The 18,181-nt window shown below is 37.8% G+C and overlaps 2 protein-coding genes across 3 annotated transcripts; one reads left to right on the forward strand and one right to left on the reverse strand.

Annotated features, from left to right (window-relative positions):
* Window positions 1-281: 281 nt before the first annotated feature.
* On the reverse strand, window positions 282-4,822 carry LOC310737554 (uncharacterized protein). 2 transcript variants are annotated; one of them, XM_083561903.1, is made up of 3 exons: window positions 4,759-4,822; window positions 3,979-4,315; window positions 282-1,130 (listed from the first exon to the last, which is right to left on the reverse strand). In XM_083561903.1, the coding sequence occupies exons 1-3, from the start codon at window positions 4,807-4,809 to the stop codon at window positions 481-483; spliced, it is 1,038 nt and encodes a 345-aa protein (XP_083418029.1). In that variant the 5' UTR covers window positions 4,810-4,822; the 3' UTR covers window positions 282-480. The 2 variants fall into 2 exon arrangements, with proteins under 2 accessions (XP_083418029.1, XP_083418030.1); XM_083561904.1 differs by lacking the exon at window positions 4,759-4,822 and adding an exon at window positions 4,548-4,731.
* Window positions 4,823-11,653: 6,831 nt separating this feature from the next.
* On the forward strand, window positions 11,654-15,392 carry slc10a4 (solute carrier family 10 member 4). Its single transcript, XM_083561788.1, has 3 exons — window positions 11,654-12,339; window positions 12,755-12,965; window positions 14,278-15,392. The coding sequence occupies exons 1-3, from the start codon at window positions 11,870-11,872 to the stop codon at window positions 14,818-14,820; spliced, it is 1,224 nt and encodes a 407-aa protein (XP_083417914.1). The 5' UTR covers window positions 11,654-11,869; the 3' UTR covers window positions 14,821-15,392.
* Window positions 15,393-18,181: the final 2,789 nt, after the last annotated feature.

An 18,181-nucleotide genomic window follows, 5' to 3' on the forward strand; every position in this document is an offset into this window, starting at 1 on the left:
TATTCATGTTCAAAATAAAAATCTTTGTAAAATTCAGCGGGTGCGGCTTATATTTGGGTGCGCTTTATAGTCCGGAAATTACGGTACTCACCTCTGCATAATAATTTAATCTTTGGCAACGTATTTATTATAAATTATCCAGTCTCTAAAATACAGGACACACTGTAGCCGATATGCCAACACACACACACACACACACACACACACACACACACACACACACACACACATTTATTTTTAGTTTTTTGAGAGATCAGTGGTAACAAACACATACACAACTTATCATACAGTCATTTATTTTTGTCATCTTCAAATCATTTCTTTTATCATTATACTGCTAAACACAAGCTGAAGTTACTTTGTCTTCGCTGTTCTTGATTTTCTAATGCTATTCGTTTATTTCTCGCTTCTGCTCGTCACTGATTTCAACATTTCCAACATTCTTCCTCCTCCATTCCTCCTTCATTATCCTTTCTTCCTTCAGTCTGCCAGGCCCAGCTCTTTGCGTGTAAGTTCCGCGATCGCTTTGTCCTTCAGAGCTTCGGGTGAAGCGCATCTCGGCTCCGACTGCACCGCCACATTATTGAGCCTCTTCCACAGGTACTCTATTTTAGCGTCGCAGTGCCACGGGTTAAAGGTCAACTCCACCACGCTGATCCCCAATCCCAGGGTGCCAGGTGACAGGAATGTGAGCTGGTTCTCTGAGAGGTCCAGGTACTGCAGCCGGTCAAGGCCGTGGAAGACCATGGCTGGGAGAGACTGCAGCTTGTTCTTCTGAAGGAACAAGTGAGTCAGGCTCGAGTTGTGACCGAATGCCTTGGTGTCCAGCGACTGGAGTTTGTTTTCTTCCAGGTGAAGTCTCTCTAGAGCATGAAGGGAGTGGAAGGTCTCAGATGGAATGGACTCTAACAGGTTCTGAGAGAAGTGCAGGGTTTCTAGGCGGTTCAGCCTCTGGAGCAGAGCTGAGGGGATTTTCTTCAGCTTGTTACCTGACAGGTCGAGCCACGTGAGATTGCTGTTGGTAGGAAGCACGTCGGCATCGACGCTACTGAGACGGTTGTCTTTGAGGACCAGGTTGAGGAGTGGGGCGTGATAAAACACCCGAGCGGGCAACTCTTGTAGCTGGTTACCTTCAAGTAAAAAAAAAAAACACGTAAAAATTTAAATAAATATTAACAATAACTATGTACTTTAGCACACAGAGCGTCCATGTAAATAAAATATATAAACAAATATTTTAGTGGATCATTTTAACAAATACGTTTACATTTATGAGTGAAAATCTCCAGCAAAGCCCTTCACATACATCTATTAAACTCCAGTAAAGTTCAATTCAATTCAAGTTTTTTTCTATAGCACTTTTCACAATGGACATTGTCTCAAAGCAGCTTTACAGAATGTAAGAATGAAAGAACAAAAATGTTATTATAATTGAATTGTGTGTATTTATCATCAAAACGCAAGACCAAGGCGACTGTGGCCAGGAAAGAATCTTAGATGGTATGAGGAAGAAACCTTGAGAGGAAGCAGACTCAGAAGGGAACCCGTCCTCATTGGGTTACACCAAGAGTGTGATTATAAATCATTAAAACATTAAAAACACCAGAGAGTGAGAAATATCATGAGCACTGGAGCCTCTTCTACAGCATATACTGATGAATACACTATGATTGGACAAGAGGATTTTAATGTGACACAAATTTTATTAGCATGCGATGAATGCATTTGTTTGAGCATTTCTAATAAAAATATAAGTAAATAAACATTAAAGAGGCCAAATTAAAACGTTCAACGCAATACACATTTAATCACAACGTTCTTTCTTTACTCAGATATAAAAGCGAGAAATCATTTTTAATCAGTAAACATTTGTTCAAATGTTCATGTCCGCCAATTAAAACCGTCCGTGTGGAAACACAGCAAAAGTTCAGTTTGGTGTCCTGATGATTTATGTGATAAAATCCACCATAATTACTTTAAAACATTTACAAGAATATTTTGTCTTCATGACATGATGTTGAGTCTGGTTTCACTGATAATAAACATACATAAAGCATACGTATTTGTCAATGCCCATGTTGATTAGAGTATCAAAAACTTGGAACGTATTAATTTAAGGTACATTTAGAACAGATAAAAATGTGCCATTAAGTTGCGATGAATTGTGAGTTAATCAATTGACATTCAGTCTCAGTTTCTGACCAAGCATTCTCTGACAATTTTCTGGTTTCCTTTAAAGCTTGCTTAATGTTATCAAGGTCTAATCAATGACGTCCTCAGTCCGGAATGTTAAGAAAATTGACATATCGACATTTACTGATGGACTTATTACTCTCTTCAGTAAAGAATATTTAACAACCCCAGATGGAGTGGTATCTCACTACAATTATGTTCATCTGTTAATACTAGATCCGATTATTATTCAGATTTGATCACGTCTAATAAAGGTATTGCAAGAAATCTTTTTGCTGTCATTAAAAACATTTTAAAGCCTTTCTGATTCTCTACATATACAGTTGCACTCAGTTAAATTATGCAACACTCTTCTCACTTATTTCACTGCAAAAATAAAATATATTCATCAATCTCTGCTGGTCTCAGACCTTCCTCAAGCCTTTTTTTTTACTCTCACTTCATTGCGAAATCAAAATAAACTACCTGTCAGCTAGACCCTCTTCCTACTCAATTAGTCAAATTCTGTCTTCGAGTTCTTTTGCCTTTTATCACTGACATCATCAATTCTTCTCTCACCTCTGCCATTGTTCCCAACTTCTTTAAGACTACATTAATAACTCCTTAAGAAACCAGGTGCTGATCCAAATAACTTTGATCATTTCCATCCAATTTCCAAACTTTCATTTTTATAAAATTTTTTTGAAAAGGTAGTTGTGCACAACCACCTAGTGGTAAATAACTTGAACAACTATGAACCTAAATAACTATGAACAATTCAAATCCAGCTTCCGCTCTCACCATAGTACTGAGATTGCCCTATTCAAAATCTCTAATGATCTTCTGGTAGCGGCTGACTCAGGACTTTTGTCTGTTTTAATTCTTCACCACTTAACCTCAGCGTTTGACACTATCTCCTATGATATTTTATATAGATTGCAGTCCATTGGAATTGTAGATACTTCCTTGGCTCGGTTTGCATCTTCTAGTCACACTTAAGTTGTCCAGTTAAAATCTAAATCTTCATGCATCTCTGCAGGTGTCCTGCAGGGTTCAGTTCTGGGCCCCTTACTATCTATCATTTATTTATCGCCACTTAAAAGTATCTTTCGCCAGCATGGTAATCAATTACATTGTTATGCTGATGACACCCACCTTTATCTGTCCTCAAAACCTACTTTTGACCTTCCTCTATTTTCTCTTTCTCAATGTTTGTCTGAAGTTAAATTACTTCTCGTGGGCACAAAAAAATCTATCCAAGACCAGTAGTTTTTCTATGTGTATTGAAGCTTCTATAATCTATTTTAACACAGGTTTAGAGCTCGGATGGTATCCTTGACAACACTCACACAATCACAATCTTTTACAACACATATTACCAAGATCACCCAGACATCTTACTATCACACGCGTAATATAAATCACCTCCACCCGGCTCTCCCAATGAGGAAAACTGCTATTATGGTTAATGCTCTTGTCACCTCACGCATAGACTGTTGCAATGCAATTTTCTTGGTATTTCTCATAAACTCTTACACAAGTTACAGTTGGTGCAGAACTCGGGTGCACGAATACTCACTCCTTCAATGGACCACGTATCTCCTGTTCTTCAACAGAATAAAAATTAAAAGAAATATGTGAAACATATTCTGGGTTGTTTAAAACATAATTCCATGTGTTCTTACATAGTTTTAAAAACCCATTGAATAAGATGTGATGTCCAAACTTTTGATTGGTACTATAAATACACATACATACACATACTTGTACATATACACACACACACACACACACACACACACGCACCTGTTAGGTCTACGGTATGCAGGTGATTGAGACCGGTAAACAGGTTCTCCGGTAAGCTGCTGAGTCTGTTCCCTGGTAGGTGGAGCTCTTGAAGAAGTGGTGTGGCTCCCAGGTCATGGGCAGAGATGCTGCTCAGGTTTGTGAACTGGATGGTTAGGGAGGTGGTGCTGGCCGGGAGACCAGCGGCTGGGTAACTGGACAGCTCCGCGTCTGGACACACAGCCTCGATGGACTCAATGCCGAAGTGGCATGTGCAGCGCACTGGGCAGGAGAGGGCGCCATAGACACGGAACCAGACAACCAGACCAAGCACAATGAGACCTCGAGAACGATCCATCTAAAGGACAGATATATACACAAACATACAAACACCAATTATCCCAGATCCCCAATAAATAGGCTTTAAAGTGCACTAATTATTATGAGGGTTACACAAAACATAGACATAATAAAAATATTATAGTGCAATAATATATGCACATATAATATATTTTCTTCCCACATGAAACTCTACTGAGTATATTCAGGGTAAAACAGGATGAAATAACATTGAAAAACCAAGCCTTTACCCCTCACTGTGGTGTTTCTCTTTTAAACTCACTACAGTCTGAAAATCCGTCACTAAACAAATAATGTCAGGACCTCACGTCCAGTCCAGCATTCCGAGACTAAAGTTCGGATTAGACTAAGTAGTTGTATTACTGGCTGTCTATTTAATACAGGATTCAGATGATTATATCTCTAGTCATAAGTTTTAAACAAAAAGTAGGTTTTACGTACCGCGTGTGAAGGCTTCAGCAGATTCCTGATCAATAAAAGTGAATCATTCATATGAGTTCTCTCTCTCACTGTTCCAAAGCGTGGTGTACCTTGTACTTTACGGAACAGTCAGCCAATTTTGTCCCCATCTTCTAAATTCTACAAATATGCCTATACTATACAATACACTTTACTATACACTTAACTGTACTATACAATATACTGCACTGTACTATAATATATGTACTATACTATTTGTGCACTATACTGTTATATACAATACTATACTCTGTATTGCACTACACTGCACTATACTGTACTATATGCCATTATTTTATACATGAGACTATACTTTATTGTACAGTCTCATGTATAAAATAATGGCATATAGTACAGTATAGTGCAGTGTAGTGCAATACAGAGTATAGTATTGTATATTACAGTATAGTATTACACTTTATTGTAATATACTATACAGTATACTGTACTATACTTTACAAAATACGGCATTATACTATACACTATACTGCACTAAAGTGTAGTGTACAATACACTATAATGTGCTGCACTATACTATAAACTATACTGTACAATGCTGTACTATACTATATATTATACTATATGGTACTGTACTATACTGTACTGTTCTATATACTGTACTTTATAGTGTGATATACTATACACTGCACTATACTATACATTATACTCTACTATACTATACACTGCACTATACATTATACTATACTATACAATACACTGCACTATACTATACATTATATTGTACTATACTATACACTGCATCGTACTATACATTATACTGTTCTGTACTATACACTGCACTGTACTATACATTATACTGTACTTTACTATACACTGTACTATACATTATACTGTACTATACTATACACTGCACTGTACTATACATTATAGAGTTCTATTCTATACACTACACTGTACTATACATTATACTGTACTTTACTATACACTGCACTATACATTATACTGTTTTATACTATACACTGCACTGTACTATACATTATACTGTTCTATACTATACACTGCACTGTACTGTACATTATAATGTAATGTACTATACCTTATAATGTATTATACCACACACTGTACCGTACTATACACTACACTATACTGTGCTACACACTATACTGTACTATATTGTACACCGTACTGTACAATGTACTGTACAACGTACTGTACTATACATTATACTGTACTGTACTGCACTGTACATTGTACTATGCATTATACTGTCCTACACTATACTGCATTATACTATGCTATATTGTATAATACAATATACTCTACAATACTGTACTGTATTATACACTACTGTAATATACTGTACTGTACTATACAATATACTGTACAATACTGTACTGTATTATACACTATTGTACTATACATTACTGTATTATATAATATACTGTACAATACTGTACTGTATTATACACTACTGTAATATACAATATACTGTACAATACTGTACTGTATTCTACACTACTGTAATATACTGTACTGTACTATACAATATACTGTACAATACTGTACTGTATTATACACTATTGTACTATACATTACTGTATTATATAATATACTGTACAATACTGTACTGTATTATACACTATACTGTAATACATTGAACTGTACAATACACTACACTGCAATGTACTATACATTACTGTACTATACAATATACTGTACAATACTGTACTGTATTATACACTATTGTACTATACATTACTGTATTATATAATATACTGTACAATAGTGTACTGTATTATACACTATACTGTAATACATTGAACTGTACAATACACTACACTGCAATGTACTATACATTACTGTACTATACAATATACTGTACTATACTGTGCTGTACTATACAATATACTATAGTGAATATGATTAAATAGCATATATAAATTAGAAAAACATGTAAAACAAATTAATTGTTAATTAAAAAAAAGCTATGACTTAAATTAATTGACAATTTTGTCAACGTATAAAAATTAGACGAAATGTTAGTTTAGTTGGTGTGACGATTTGGCGCCACACATACACCTGCTGCATGCTGCTCAAAACTTTCAAAATGTCAACATCCCGGATAAAGAGAACAGCAGACATATGGATACATTTTAGATTTGCAGTTAAAGTAAACAAAATAGTTTTAGTCAGCACCTAAATATTTTTACACTCATTGGCGGCATACATTTTTTTCTCGAGACTAAATCGCTCACTGCTCCTAACTGAATAACTTTCTTTGTAACTTTTTCGTAGCAATCTATATTTAATGTAAATAATAAATACTATGCTGTGTTATTTAAAATTTAATTGCTTTAGTCAGTGTGTGCATTGCATGTGGTTGAGTGAGAGGAGTGTGTGAGAGAAGAAATAATTATATTAACTTGTTTTTCCCCATTATTCAACAGATACAAAAGACTCTAAATGGCAAAAATGAGTCAAAAAGTTCAAATAAACCTTCTGCATTTCAACAGAAATTGCAACAGCTTTTCTAAGTGAGTCAAAGTACAAAAGAGACTGTACAGATGAAAAAAAAGCAACAAGGAGGAGGCCTTGGATGAATTCAAAATGGATAGAATGCACAGGACTACCAGTCACAACAACTGAAGCTGAGGACTTAACTGTTCTAATGATGGAGACAGTAGCTAAAAATGTGACTGTTCCAAAAAATAAAAAGCAAAAAAAAAAAATTATCTAATTGACAAACTCCATGAAAATAAAATACAAACATTAATTAATTAATACTTGTCTCTGTAAGAGAAGAGGTTTTTATTGTTGTTGAATATGTCTGTATTGCAATTTAAAACCTTAACAACATTCTTACTGTATCAACAAATGTTTCTCCAGGAATATATAAAGTTTGAAAATTTTCAAGAAATTACAATTGAACGAAACCTATTTGATTTTAGTCAAATTAATTTACTGAACTAGACTAAAGACTAAAATCTTACGGTATTTAGTTGACTAAAACTAGACAATAACTAAAACAATTCAGATGACTGAAATATAACTTAAATCTAAATGCCATTTTTGTCAAACGACTATAACTAAGATTATATCTTAGTATAATAAATTTGCTGTTAAAATGAACACTGTACTATAGAATATTATGTCATACACTGTACTGCACTATACACTACACTGTACTATAGAATATTATGTACTACACTGTACTGCACTATACACTACACTGTACTATAGAATATTATGTACTACACTGTACTGCACTATACACTACACTGTACTATAGAATATTATGTATTACACTGTACTGTACTGCACTATACACTACACTGTACTATAGAATATTGTGTACTACACTGTACTGTACTGTACTGTACACTACACCGTACTATAGAATATTATGTACTACACTGTACTGTACTATACACTACACTGTACTATCGAATATTATGTACTACACTGTACTGCACTATACACTACACTGTACTATAAAATAGTATGTACTACACTGTACTGTACATTACACTGTATAATAATATAGTATGTACTACACTGTACTGCACTATACACTACACTGTACTATAGAATATTGTGTACTACACTACTGTACACTACACTGTACTATAGAATATTATGTACTACACTGTACTGTACACTACACTGTACTATAGAATATTATGTACTACACTGTACTGTACACTACACTGTACTATAAAATATTATGTACTACACTGTACTGTACTGTACACTACACTGTACTATAGAATATTATGTACTACACTGTACTGCACTATACACTACACTGCACTATAGAACATTATGTACTACACTACTGCACTATACACTACACTGTACTACAGAATATTATGTACTACACTGTACTGTACTCTACACTGTACTATAGAATATTATGTACTACACTGTACTGTACTGTACTGTACTCTACACTGTACTATAGAATCTTATGTACTACACTGTACTGCACTATACTCTACACTGTACTATAGAGTCTTATGCACTAGACTGTATTGCACTAGAAACTACACTGTACTATAGAATATTATGTACTACACTGTACTGTATTGTACACTACACTGTATTATAGAATATTATGTACTACACTGTACAACACTATACACTACACTGTACTATATAATATTATGTACTACACTGTACTGTATTGTACACTACACTGTACTATAGAACATTATGTACTACACTGTACTGCACTATACACTACACTGTACAATAGAATCTAATGTACTACACTGTACTGCACCATACACTACACGGTACTATAAAATATTATGTACTACACTGTACTGTATTGTACACTACACTGTACTATAGAATATTATGTACTACATTGTACTGCACTATACACTACACTGTACTATAAAATATTATGTACTACACTGTACTGTATTGTACACTACACTGTACTATCGAATATTATGTACTACATTGTACTGCACTGTACACTACACTGTACTATAAAATATTATGTACTACACTGTACTGTACTATACACTACACTGTACTATAGAATATTATGTACTACACTGTACTATCGAAAATTATGTACTACACTGTACTGCACTATACACTACACTGTACTATAGAGTCTTATGCACTACACTGTACTGCACTATAAACTACACTGTACTATAAAATATTATGTACTACACTGTACTGTATTGTACACTACACTGTATTATAGAATATTATGTACTACACTGTACAACACTATACACTACACGGTACTATAGAATATTATGTACTACACTGTACTGTATTGTACACTACACTGTACTATAGAACATTATGTACTACACTGTACTGTACTGCACTATACACTACACTGTACAATAGAATCTAATGTACTACACTGTACTGAACTATACACTACACGGTACTATAAAATATTATGTACTACACTGTACTGTATTGTACACTACACTGTACTATAGAATATTATGTACTACATTGTACTGCACTATACACTACACTGTATTATAGAATAGTATGTACTACACTGTACTGCACTATACACCACACAATACTATAGAATATTATGTACTACACTGTACTGTACTGTACTCTACACTGTACTATAGAATCTTATGTACTACACTGTACTGCACTATACTCTACACTGTACTATAGAGTCTTATGCACTACACTGTACTGCACTAGAAACTACACTGTACTATAGAATATTATGTACTACACTGTACTGTATTGTACACTACACTGTAGTATAGAATATTATGTACTACACAGTACAACACTATACACTACACTGTACTATAGAATATTATGTACTACACTGTACTGTATTGTACACTACACTGTACTATAGAACATTATGTACTACACTGTACTGCACTATACACTACACTGTACAATAGAATCTAATGTATTACACTGTACTGGACTATACACTACACGGTACTATAAAATATTATGTACTGCTTTGTACTGCACTATACACTACACTGTACTATAAAATATTATGTACTACACTGTACTGTATTGTACACTACACCGCACTATAGAATATTATGTACTACACTGTACTGTACTATACAATACACTGTACTATAGAATATTATGTACTACACTGTACTATCGAATATTATGTACTACACTGTACTGCACTATACACTACACTGTACTATAGAGTCTTATGCACTACACTGTACTGCACTAGAAACTACACTGTACTATAGAATATTATGTACTACACTGTACTGTATTGTACACTACACTGTATTATAGAATATTATGTACTACACTGTACTACACTATACACTACACTGTACTATAGAATATTATGTACTACACTGTACTGTATTGTACACTACACTGTACTATAGAACATTATGTACTACACTGTACTGTACTGCACTATACACTACACTGTACAATAGAATCTAATGTACTACACTGTACTGCACTATACACTACACGGTACTATAAAATATTATGTACTACACTGTACTGTATTGTACACTACACTGTACTAGAGAACATTATGTACTACACTGTACTGTACTGCACTATACACTACACTGTACAATAGAATCTAATGTACTACACTGTACTGCACTATACACCACACAGTACTATAGAATATTATGTACTACACTGTACTGTATTGTACTCTACACTGTACTATAGAATATTATGTACTACACTGTACTGTATACTACACCGTACTATAGAATACTATGTACTACACTGTACTGTATTGTACACTACACTGTACTATAGAATATTGTGTACTGTACTGTACTGTACACTACACTTATAGTAACTTTACTGCACTTTACTGTAATATACTATAACATAGAGTACACTATACTGCACTATAATACACTGTACCATCCAATATACTATTACTACTGTTTTATACTAAAGTATACTATACTTTATCATAATATATATTATACTGTACAGTACAGTACTATACTGCACTAAACTGTAGTATGCTATTGTACACTAAACAATAATGGCAAGCTGAAAATCCTGCTGCGTTAAACTCCTACACACCATGCAGGTGAAATGACCCTGAACCCCACCCTCACTCTGCTCCTATAAATCCTGCAGAGGCAATATAACACCCGGTCTCATTTAACAGAGTGCTCACGTCTTATGACAGCATGGTGGACTGAAAGAGGCGCTGATGACTCATAAGAGGAAGGTCAGTGCCGAAGGGGGATTTGTTATGGGGTCTTATGCAAACCTGATGTTGAAATGAAATCCGGAACATCTGCATTGATGATAAGATATGATATGGCTGAGTGCGCGTTGTTGGTGAGGATGGAGATGGAGTGTGGAGGTGTTAGTGCTAGTATATTACATAGTATTAATTAAACTTTAATTATATACCCCAGCTTCCGTGCTCATGCACGTGCCCTTTGAGGTGCCATTGCATCCATACCTGGGTAGCACGAGCGGTGCGCGCACGCACGCACGCACACACACACACACACACACACACACACACCCCTCGCACACTCCAGCGTCACGAGAAGATGAGCGCGCGCTGCTGACTGAAGGCGCAGTCGTTCCGAGGCTCTCCGGGTTTCCCCGTGGTTTGTTCCTCACGGGACCTGAGAACACAATGGAGAACTTCACCAGCAGCAGCAGCAGCAGCAGTGACCCCTCCAGCGTGGCGCTTCTGAACTTCCCGGTGGACGCTCTGAACGTGTCCGAGATGCCGCACGTTGCCCAGGCGAGCTGGCGCGCGTCGGTGGAGCCGCCGGTGCCCGCGCGCTTGGTCGTGGCGTTCTGGGACTCGCCGCTGAGCCACGGCATGAACGTGTTCGTGGGCTTCACCCTGTGCTTCACCATGCTCGGGCTCGGCTGCACGGTGGAGATCGCGCAGATGGGCGAGCACGTGCGCAGGCCGATCGGGGTGCTGCTCGCGGCCGTCTGCCAGTTCGCCATCATGCCGCTGGTGGCCTTCCTGCTGGCGCTCGCCTTCTCTCTGGACGACGTGGCCGCCGTTGCGGTGCTGCTGTGCGGCTGTTGCCCCGGGGGCAACCTGTCTAACCTCATGACCTTACTGATCAACGGAGAGATGAACCTTAGGTAGATAAGACTACCTAGACACACACACACACACACACACACACACACACACACACACACACCAATATTCCAGTAAAAAGTAAATCTTTTTTTCCTATTATTATTATTATTATTATTATTATTATTATTATTATTATTATTATCTGGCCAGTAATAGGGTGAAAAGTAAATAACTCTTCTTTCCCCCAAGCTCCCGATTTTACTTTTGCAAAAAAAAAAAAAAAAAGCTGTTTTGCATGTCAATATTTATAAATCTGCCCTTGTTGTTGGAGCCCTTTCCCATTAGACATACCCAAACTAATAATTTCTGCTTGTAATACAGTAATTGCATAAAAAAAACCAATATTGGTGGTAGTGTGTCAGGCTGGCGTTGTGTGTAATGTGTGTGTATGTTGCTGTGTGTGTGTGTCGACAGTGTTGTAATGACCATCTCGTCCACGGTGCTGGCGCTGCTGCTCATGCCGGTGTGTTTGTGGCTGTACAGTCGGGCGTGGATTGACACGCCGGTGGTGCAGCTGCTGCCCCTGGGTGCTGTCACTCTCACCGTGTGCAGCACACTCATCCCCATCGGACTCGGGGTCGCACTCAGGGCCCGGTACCCCCGCGCCGCCGACATCGTGCTCAAGGTAACATCTGGCATTACACAGGCCATGTTCCAAGGTCCATCTACATCCACTATGTATTAATTCTAACCCCTTTTGGGGAACACTTTACATGGACCACAGATCCTTAGACTTGCCACATTCTCCTATTTCCAACACACCAGCGTGGACTGTTAATTTGCTGCCTAATGTATCCCACTGCTTCACAGCTGCACCTTGAATGACCATGTTATTTACTTCACCTGCCAAAGGTTTTAACACATATGTAATATGCAAATGTTTGTGACCATCACACACATCACATTCATGCAGATTGTGTTCCAGTTCATCCCAAAGGTCTTCGATGGGTTCTGTGAGGGACATATATATATATATATATATATATATATATATGAATATATGAGTGAGTATATGAGTGAATATATGAGAATATATGAGTGAGTCTTCGGTGTCGGTGCTTCTGTGTCGCACTTTGGCGTTTTGTCAGTTTCTTGTTCTGGATATTAAACAAACTTGAGTTCCTTGTTTCAGTTCATTTTGTCAGCGACCAATCTGATAAAAGCCCGGTGGTCAATGAGAGATAAAGAGAGAGGGAGGGAACGAAAGAGGGATGAGCACAGTGATAAAGGGTATCAAGATGTGTGTGTGTGTGTGTGTGTGTGTTTGTGTGTGTGTGTGTGTGTGTGTGTGTGTGTGTGTGTGTGTGTGTGTGTGTGTGTGTGTGTTTACAGGGTAAGAGGGGGAGGAGAGTGCTGTAAATTAAAGGGAGTGGATAAAAGCAGGCAGCACTGTCGCTCTGATGGCTTGCTCGTTTGTCCTCTGATAAATGGCTTTAAGTCAGACCTGCCTACATGCCTGTAACACCCAGGATTCGGTTTATACTTCAATCTGTTATGCAGAAGTATTTATCAGGGGCATCTTTTTGTATTTGCTTCAGCCTAGATAATATAAAGATCTGGAGGGAGGATTTATTTTTATTAGTAATGGTTGCAGAAAAATAAAAGTGCGTCATAAATAATGAGATAAAAGTAAGTCGTTCTGGATAAAGGCGTTGCCAAATGCTATAAATGTAAATGAAAAGAGACAATAGTTGCAGTGCTGCAAAATTCCCAAATGACCGGAAACAAGGAACCGAATTAATGATGAAGCTACAATGCAATCCATCTAGTAGTCAAACAAGTTAACTCGGATAAATTATAGTAATGGGGCTGGTCAATATGATGACAATCAATATCGCAATAAATTGTGTCACAAAAGATTATGCATTTTTTTTTATGCTTTTTGTTTTTTAAATCCCATTCCCAGCATTTTACCTGTTGCTCCTGATTATCCCCAGGTGTCACTGTGGTTGATGTTGGTCACACTGGTGCTGCTGTTCATCATGACGGGTGTCATGCTGGGGCCCGAACTGCTGGCAACCATCCCTCCGGCGGTGTACGTAGTAGCCGTGCTGATGCCGATGGCAGGATACGCGGCAGGCTACGGGCTGGGTGTGTTGTTCTCTCTTCCCCCCAACAGCTGCCGCACCGTATCACTAGAGACGGGCTGCCAGAACGTCCAGCTCTGCAATGCCATTCTGAAGCTAACCTTCCCACCACAGCTCATTGGCGCGATGTACATGTTCCCGCTCCTATACGCGCTCTTCCAGTCAGCCGAGGCCGCAGTCATCATCCTGGTGTATCGCGTGTACAGGAGCGAGGTGCTCCGCAAGCAGGACCTGAACGGTGAGGACGACAACGACACCAGCGTCACATACAAGCGAATGAAAGAGGAGGAAGACGGGCCGTTCGACACCTCGTATGGCTCGGTTACCGTAAACAACCCCGACTACATTGAGCTGGAAACTCAGGGAGGGACAGGAAGTCCAACGCCTCTCTAGAAGCCACCAAGAAATCTAATAAAAGACGGGACATCACTGTGAACAGTTGCTTGAACTGTGCAATACATTGTGCCATTCTATGCTGCTTTGCCAATCATTTGCTGATGAAGTGTTGTAGCCGTACTGCAATTTGATTTCTCATTACCTCGTCATTGGCTTTAGTGAGCTCTAAAGGCTCGTTCCAAAACCTTGCATGCTTAAGAAACTCCTCGATTCAGAAAAAGCTTCTGTGTGTGAAATTAAGGAATAGATATACAGGAACTTCAATCTTGATCATTCCTTATTGACAATCTGTGGTTCGGCTCAGTTCCAGTGGACAAATAACCCTGGGAATTCCTATAGTCATGTACCTAAATGATCATCGTAAAATATGACAATATTCGAAGAAATGCCTTATACAGAATCTCAGAAATACGTTACAGGTTGTTAAGTGCGCAGGAAGGTGTATAAGGGAGAATATTATGTATAGAGACGACACACACACTACTTTTAGAATTGATTTTCGATGTTTACAGCGAACGAGATGAGAATGCCAGGAAAGTATACTGTTAATAAAAGCATTATACTGCCCAGGGATATGTGTTATCTGTGCTCTCCAGGACAGGGGTTCTTGACTCTGGTGCAGCCAGGCAGATGTTTAACTACAAATAAATTCCACTGACCCCTCCAAACAAACAATCTACCCAAATATCCAAACATCAGGGTCAGTTTTTAACAGAGCACTCCAGGCTCTAATTTAACCTAATTCATGCAAACACTGAGAATTATAATTATGCTCTAAGGTATATTACTTATTAAACAAAATTTGCTTTATTCTTTTCACACGTACATTACAGTACAGTCAAATTCTTTCTCAGTCAAAGGGCCTTGCTCAGGGGCCCCAAGAGTGACCCAACTGGGGCTTGAACAGCCGACTTTCAGGAACCCAGAGCCACTTCCCCCGATACATTATACAATATACCGGTTACATTAACGAATATATAGAAAAATATTCTATCATATGAAAATCCAATTCCAGATTTAGTACCTTTTCTATAAAAAAAAAAAAAAAAGGGATAAAATTATAGGCACTAACATAAAAAAAAAAAAATTGCTAACATATTTATCGCTGTAAAGTGGCTTCGAGACAACGTTACAATGTAGCATTTTAGTGCCATAAAAAAAAAAAAATCTAAGATTGAGATTAAAAGTATAAAATATTTTTAGAAGAAAGGTCAAAATTACGAGAGAAAAGTCGAAATAATTTGAGAATAAAGTCTAAATATATATTGAGAATAAAGTCATAGCAATATAAGAATAAAGTTAAAATATTTTAAGAATAAAGTCGAAATATTTGTAAAATAAAGTCCAAATATTTTGGAAAAAAAATCATAGCAATATGAGACTAAAGTGGTAATATTTTTAGGAAAATTACAGAATTGCGAGATACATTTAGCTGTTTTGCAAAAGAATTTAGAATTTAGTTAAATCCTACTTTAGGTTAGGATTTAGTAATAAGGAAATTCTATGTTGAAGTTATACTGTAATTAGTAAACAAACATTACAGCAGGTTATGTAGGAAATGTGATTTATAAAGAAGAAGAAACATTATACAGATGTTGAGGAAACTGCCTCTTTTGTGCAGCCTGAAATGGAAACTGGTCTGAAAACCAGTGGTCGAATCCACAGATATCCATGATATACATATACATCTGCTTGTTATTCGAGGAGGAGATGTTTCTTAAGAGAGGATGATGATCAAAGAAATCTACCCTGAAGGAGTTGGACACAGTCCAGTCTGGAGGTCATGAACGCATGGATGAGCTTCTCTGCATCAGATATAGACAAGTGTCTTAGCTTAGCGATATTTCTAAGGTGGAAGAAGGCTGTTTTTTAACATGGTTGATATGATGTTTAAAAGACAAGTTGGTGTCTAAAATAACTCCCAGGTCTTTTACTGTTAAACTAGTAGTTACAGAACATCATTCTAAATGCAGGTTGAAATGCTGGAGCTTCTGTGTACTGGATTTTGGGATGATGAGGAAAATCTCTGTCTTATCAGAATTGAATAATACAAAGTTATGCATCATCCAATCTTTTAATTCTTTAACACACTTAGTTATCCTAGCCAATTGAGATGTTTCATCTGGTGTCGATGAGATATATAGCTGGGTATCATCAGCATAACAGTGGAAGCTCATCCCATGCCTTTTAATAATATTTCCCAAGGGAAGCATGTATATTGTGAAGAGCAGGGGTTCTAAATGGAGGGAGGGAGTATTTTAAACAGCTGATGAATGAGGAAAATGAGAGAGAAGGTTGGATGGTGTGAAGATGGTGAAGCAGGAAGTGGATAGGATTAGTAAGAAGGAAGTGAGAGCAGCGATTAAGAGGATGAAGAGTGGAAAGTCGGTTGGACCAGATGACATACCGGTAGAAGCATGGAGATGTTTAGGAGAGATGCAGAGTTTTTAACCAGATTGTTTAACAAGATTCTGGAAGGTGAGAGGATGCCTGAGGAATGGAGAAGGAGTGTGCTGGTACCGATCTTTAAACATAAGGGAGATGTGCAGACCTGCAGTAAAGTTGATCAGTCACACAATGAAGTTATGAGAAAGAGTAGTGGAAGCCAGGCTGAGAGAAGAGGTGACCATCTGTGAGCAGCGGTATGTTTTTTGCCTCGGAAGATCACCACAGACGCAATATTTGCTTTGAGAATGTTAATGAAGAAGTATATAGAAGGTCAGAAGGAGTTTAATTGTGTGTTTGTGGATTTAAAGAAAGCGTACGAACAGGGTGCTGAGAGAGGAGTTGTGGTTTTGTATGAGGAAGTCAGGTGTGTCAGAGAAGTATGTGGTGGTGCAGGACATGTTTGAGGACAGTGTGAGAGCAGTGAAGTGTGCAGTAGGAACGACAAACTGGTTCAAGGTGGAGGTTGGACTGCATCAAGGATTGGCTCTGAGCCCTTTCCTGTTTGCAATGGTGATGGACAAGTTGACGGACAAGGTCAGACAGGAGTCTCCATGGACTATGATGTTTGCAGGTGATATTGTGATTTGTGGTGAAAGTAGGAAGCAGGTTGAGAAGAGCCTGGAGAGGTGGGGGTACATGCTGGAGAGAGGGGGAATGAAAATCAGTAGGAGTAAGACAGAGTACATGTTTGTGAATGAGAGGGAGGGCAGTGGAGTGGTGTGGTTGCAGGGAGAAGAGGTGGAGAAGGTGGAGGAGTTCAGGTACCTGGGGTCAACAGTGCAAAGTAATGGAGAGTGTGTCAGAGAAGTGAAGAAAAGATTGCAGGTAGGGTGGAGTGGGTGGAGAAGAGTGATAGCAGGAGTGATTTGTGATAGAAGAGTATCTGCAACAGTGAAAGGAAAGTTTATAG

Source organism: Silurus aristotelis, assembly GCF_946808225.1.
Source record: "Silurus aristotelis genome assembly, chromosome: 15".
In the NCBI taxonomy this organism is placed as follows: Eukaryota; Metazoa; Chordata; class Actinopteri; order Siluriformes; family Siluridae; genus Silurus; species Silurus aristotelis.

What these genes read in the sequence shown, in the direction of transcription:
- slc10a4 (XM_083561788.1), top strand. Translation starts at nt 11,870, where the DNA reads ATGGAGAACTTCACCAGCAGCAGCAGCAGCAGCAGTGACCCCTCCAGC. An exon ending in AACGGAGAGATGAACCTTAG is followed by an intron (nt 12,340 to 12,754) that starts GTAGATAAGACT and finishes GTGTGTCGACAG; the next exon opens with TGTTGTAATGACCATCTCGT. An exon ending in CCGCCGACATCGTGCTCAAG is followed by an intron (nt 12,966 to 14,277) that starts GTAACATCTGGC and finishes GATTATCCCCAG; the next exon opens with GTGTCACTGTGGTTGATGTT.
- LOC310737554 (XM_083561903.1), bottom strand. Translation starts at nt 4,809, where the DNA reads ATGAATGATTCACTTTTATTGATCAGGAATCTGCTGAAGCCTTCACAC. An exon ending in TGCTGAAGCCTTCACACGCG is followed by an intron (nt 4,316 to 4,758) that starts GTACGTAAAACC and finishes TCTGTCCTTTAG; the next exon opens with ATGGATCGTTCTCGAGGTCT. An exon ending in GCATACCGTAGACCTAACAG is followed by an intron (nt 1,131 to 3,978) that starts GTGCGTGTGTGT and finishes TTTTACTTGAAG; the next exon opens with GTAACCAGCTACAAGAGTTG.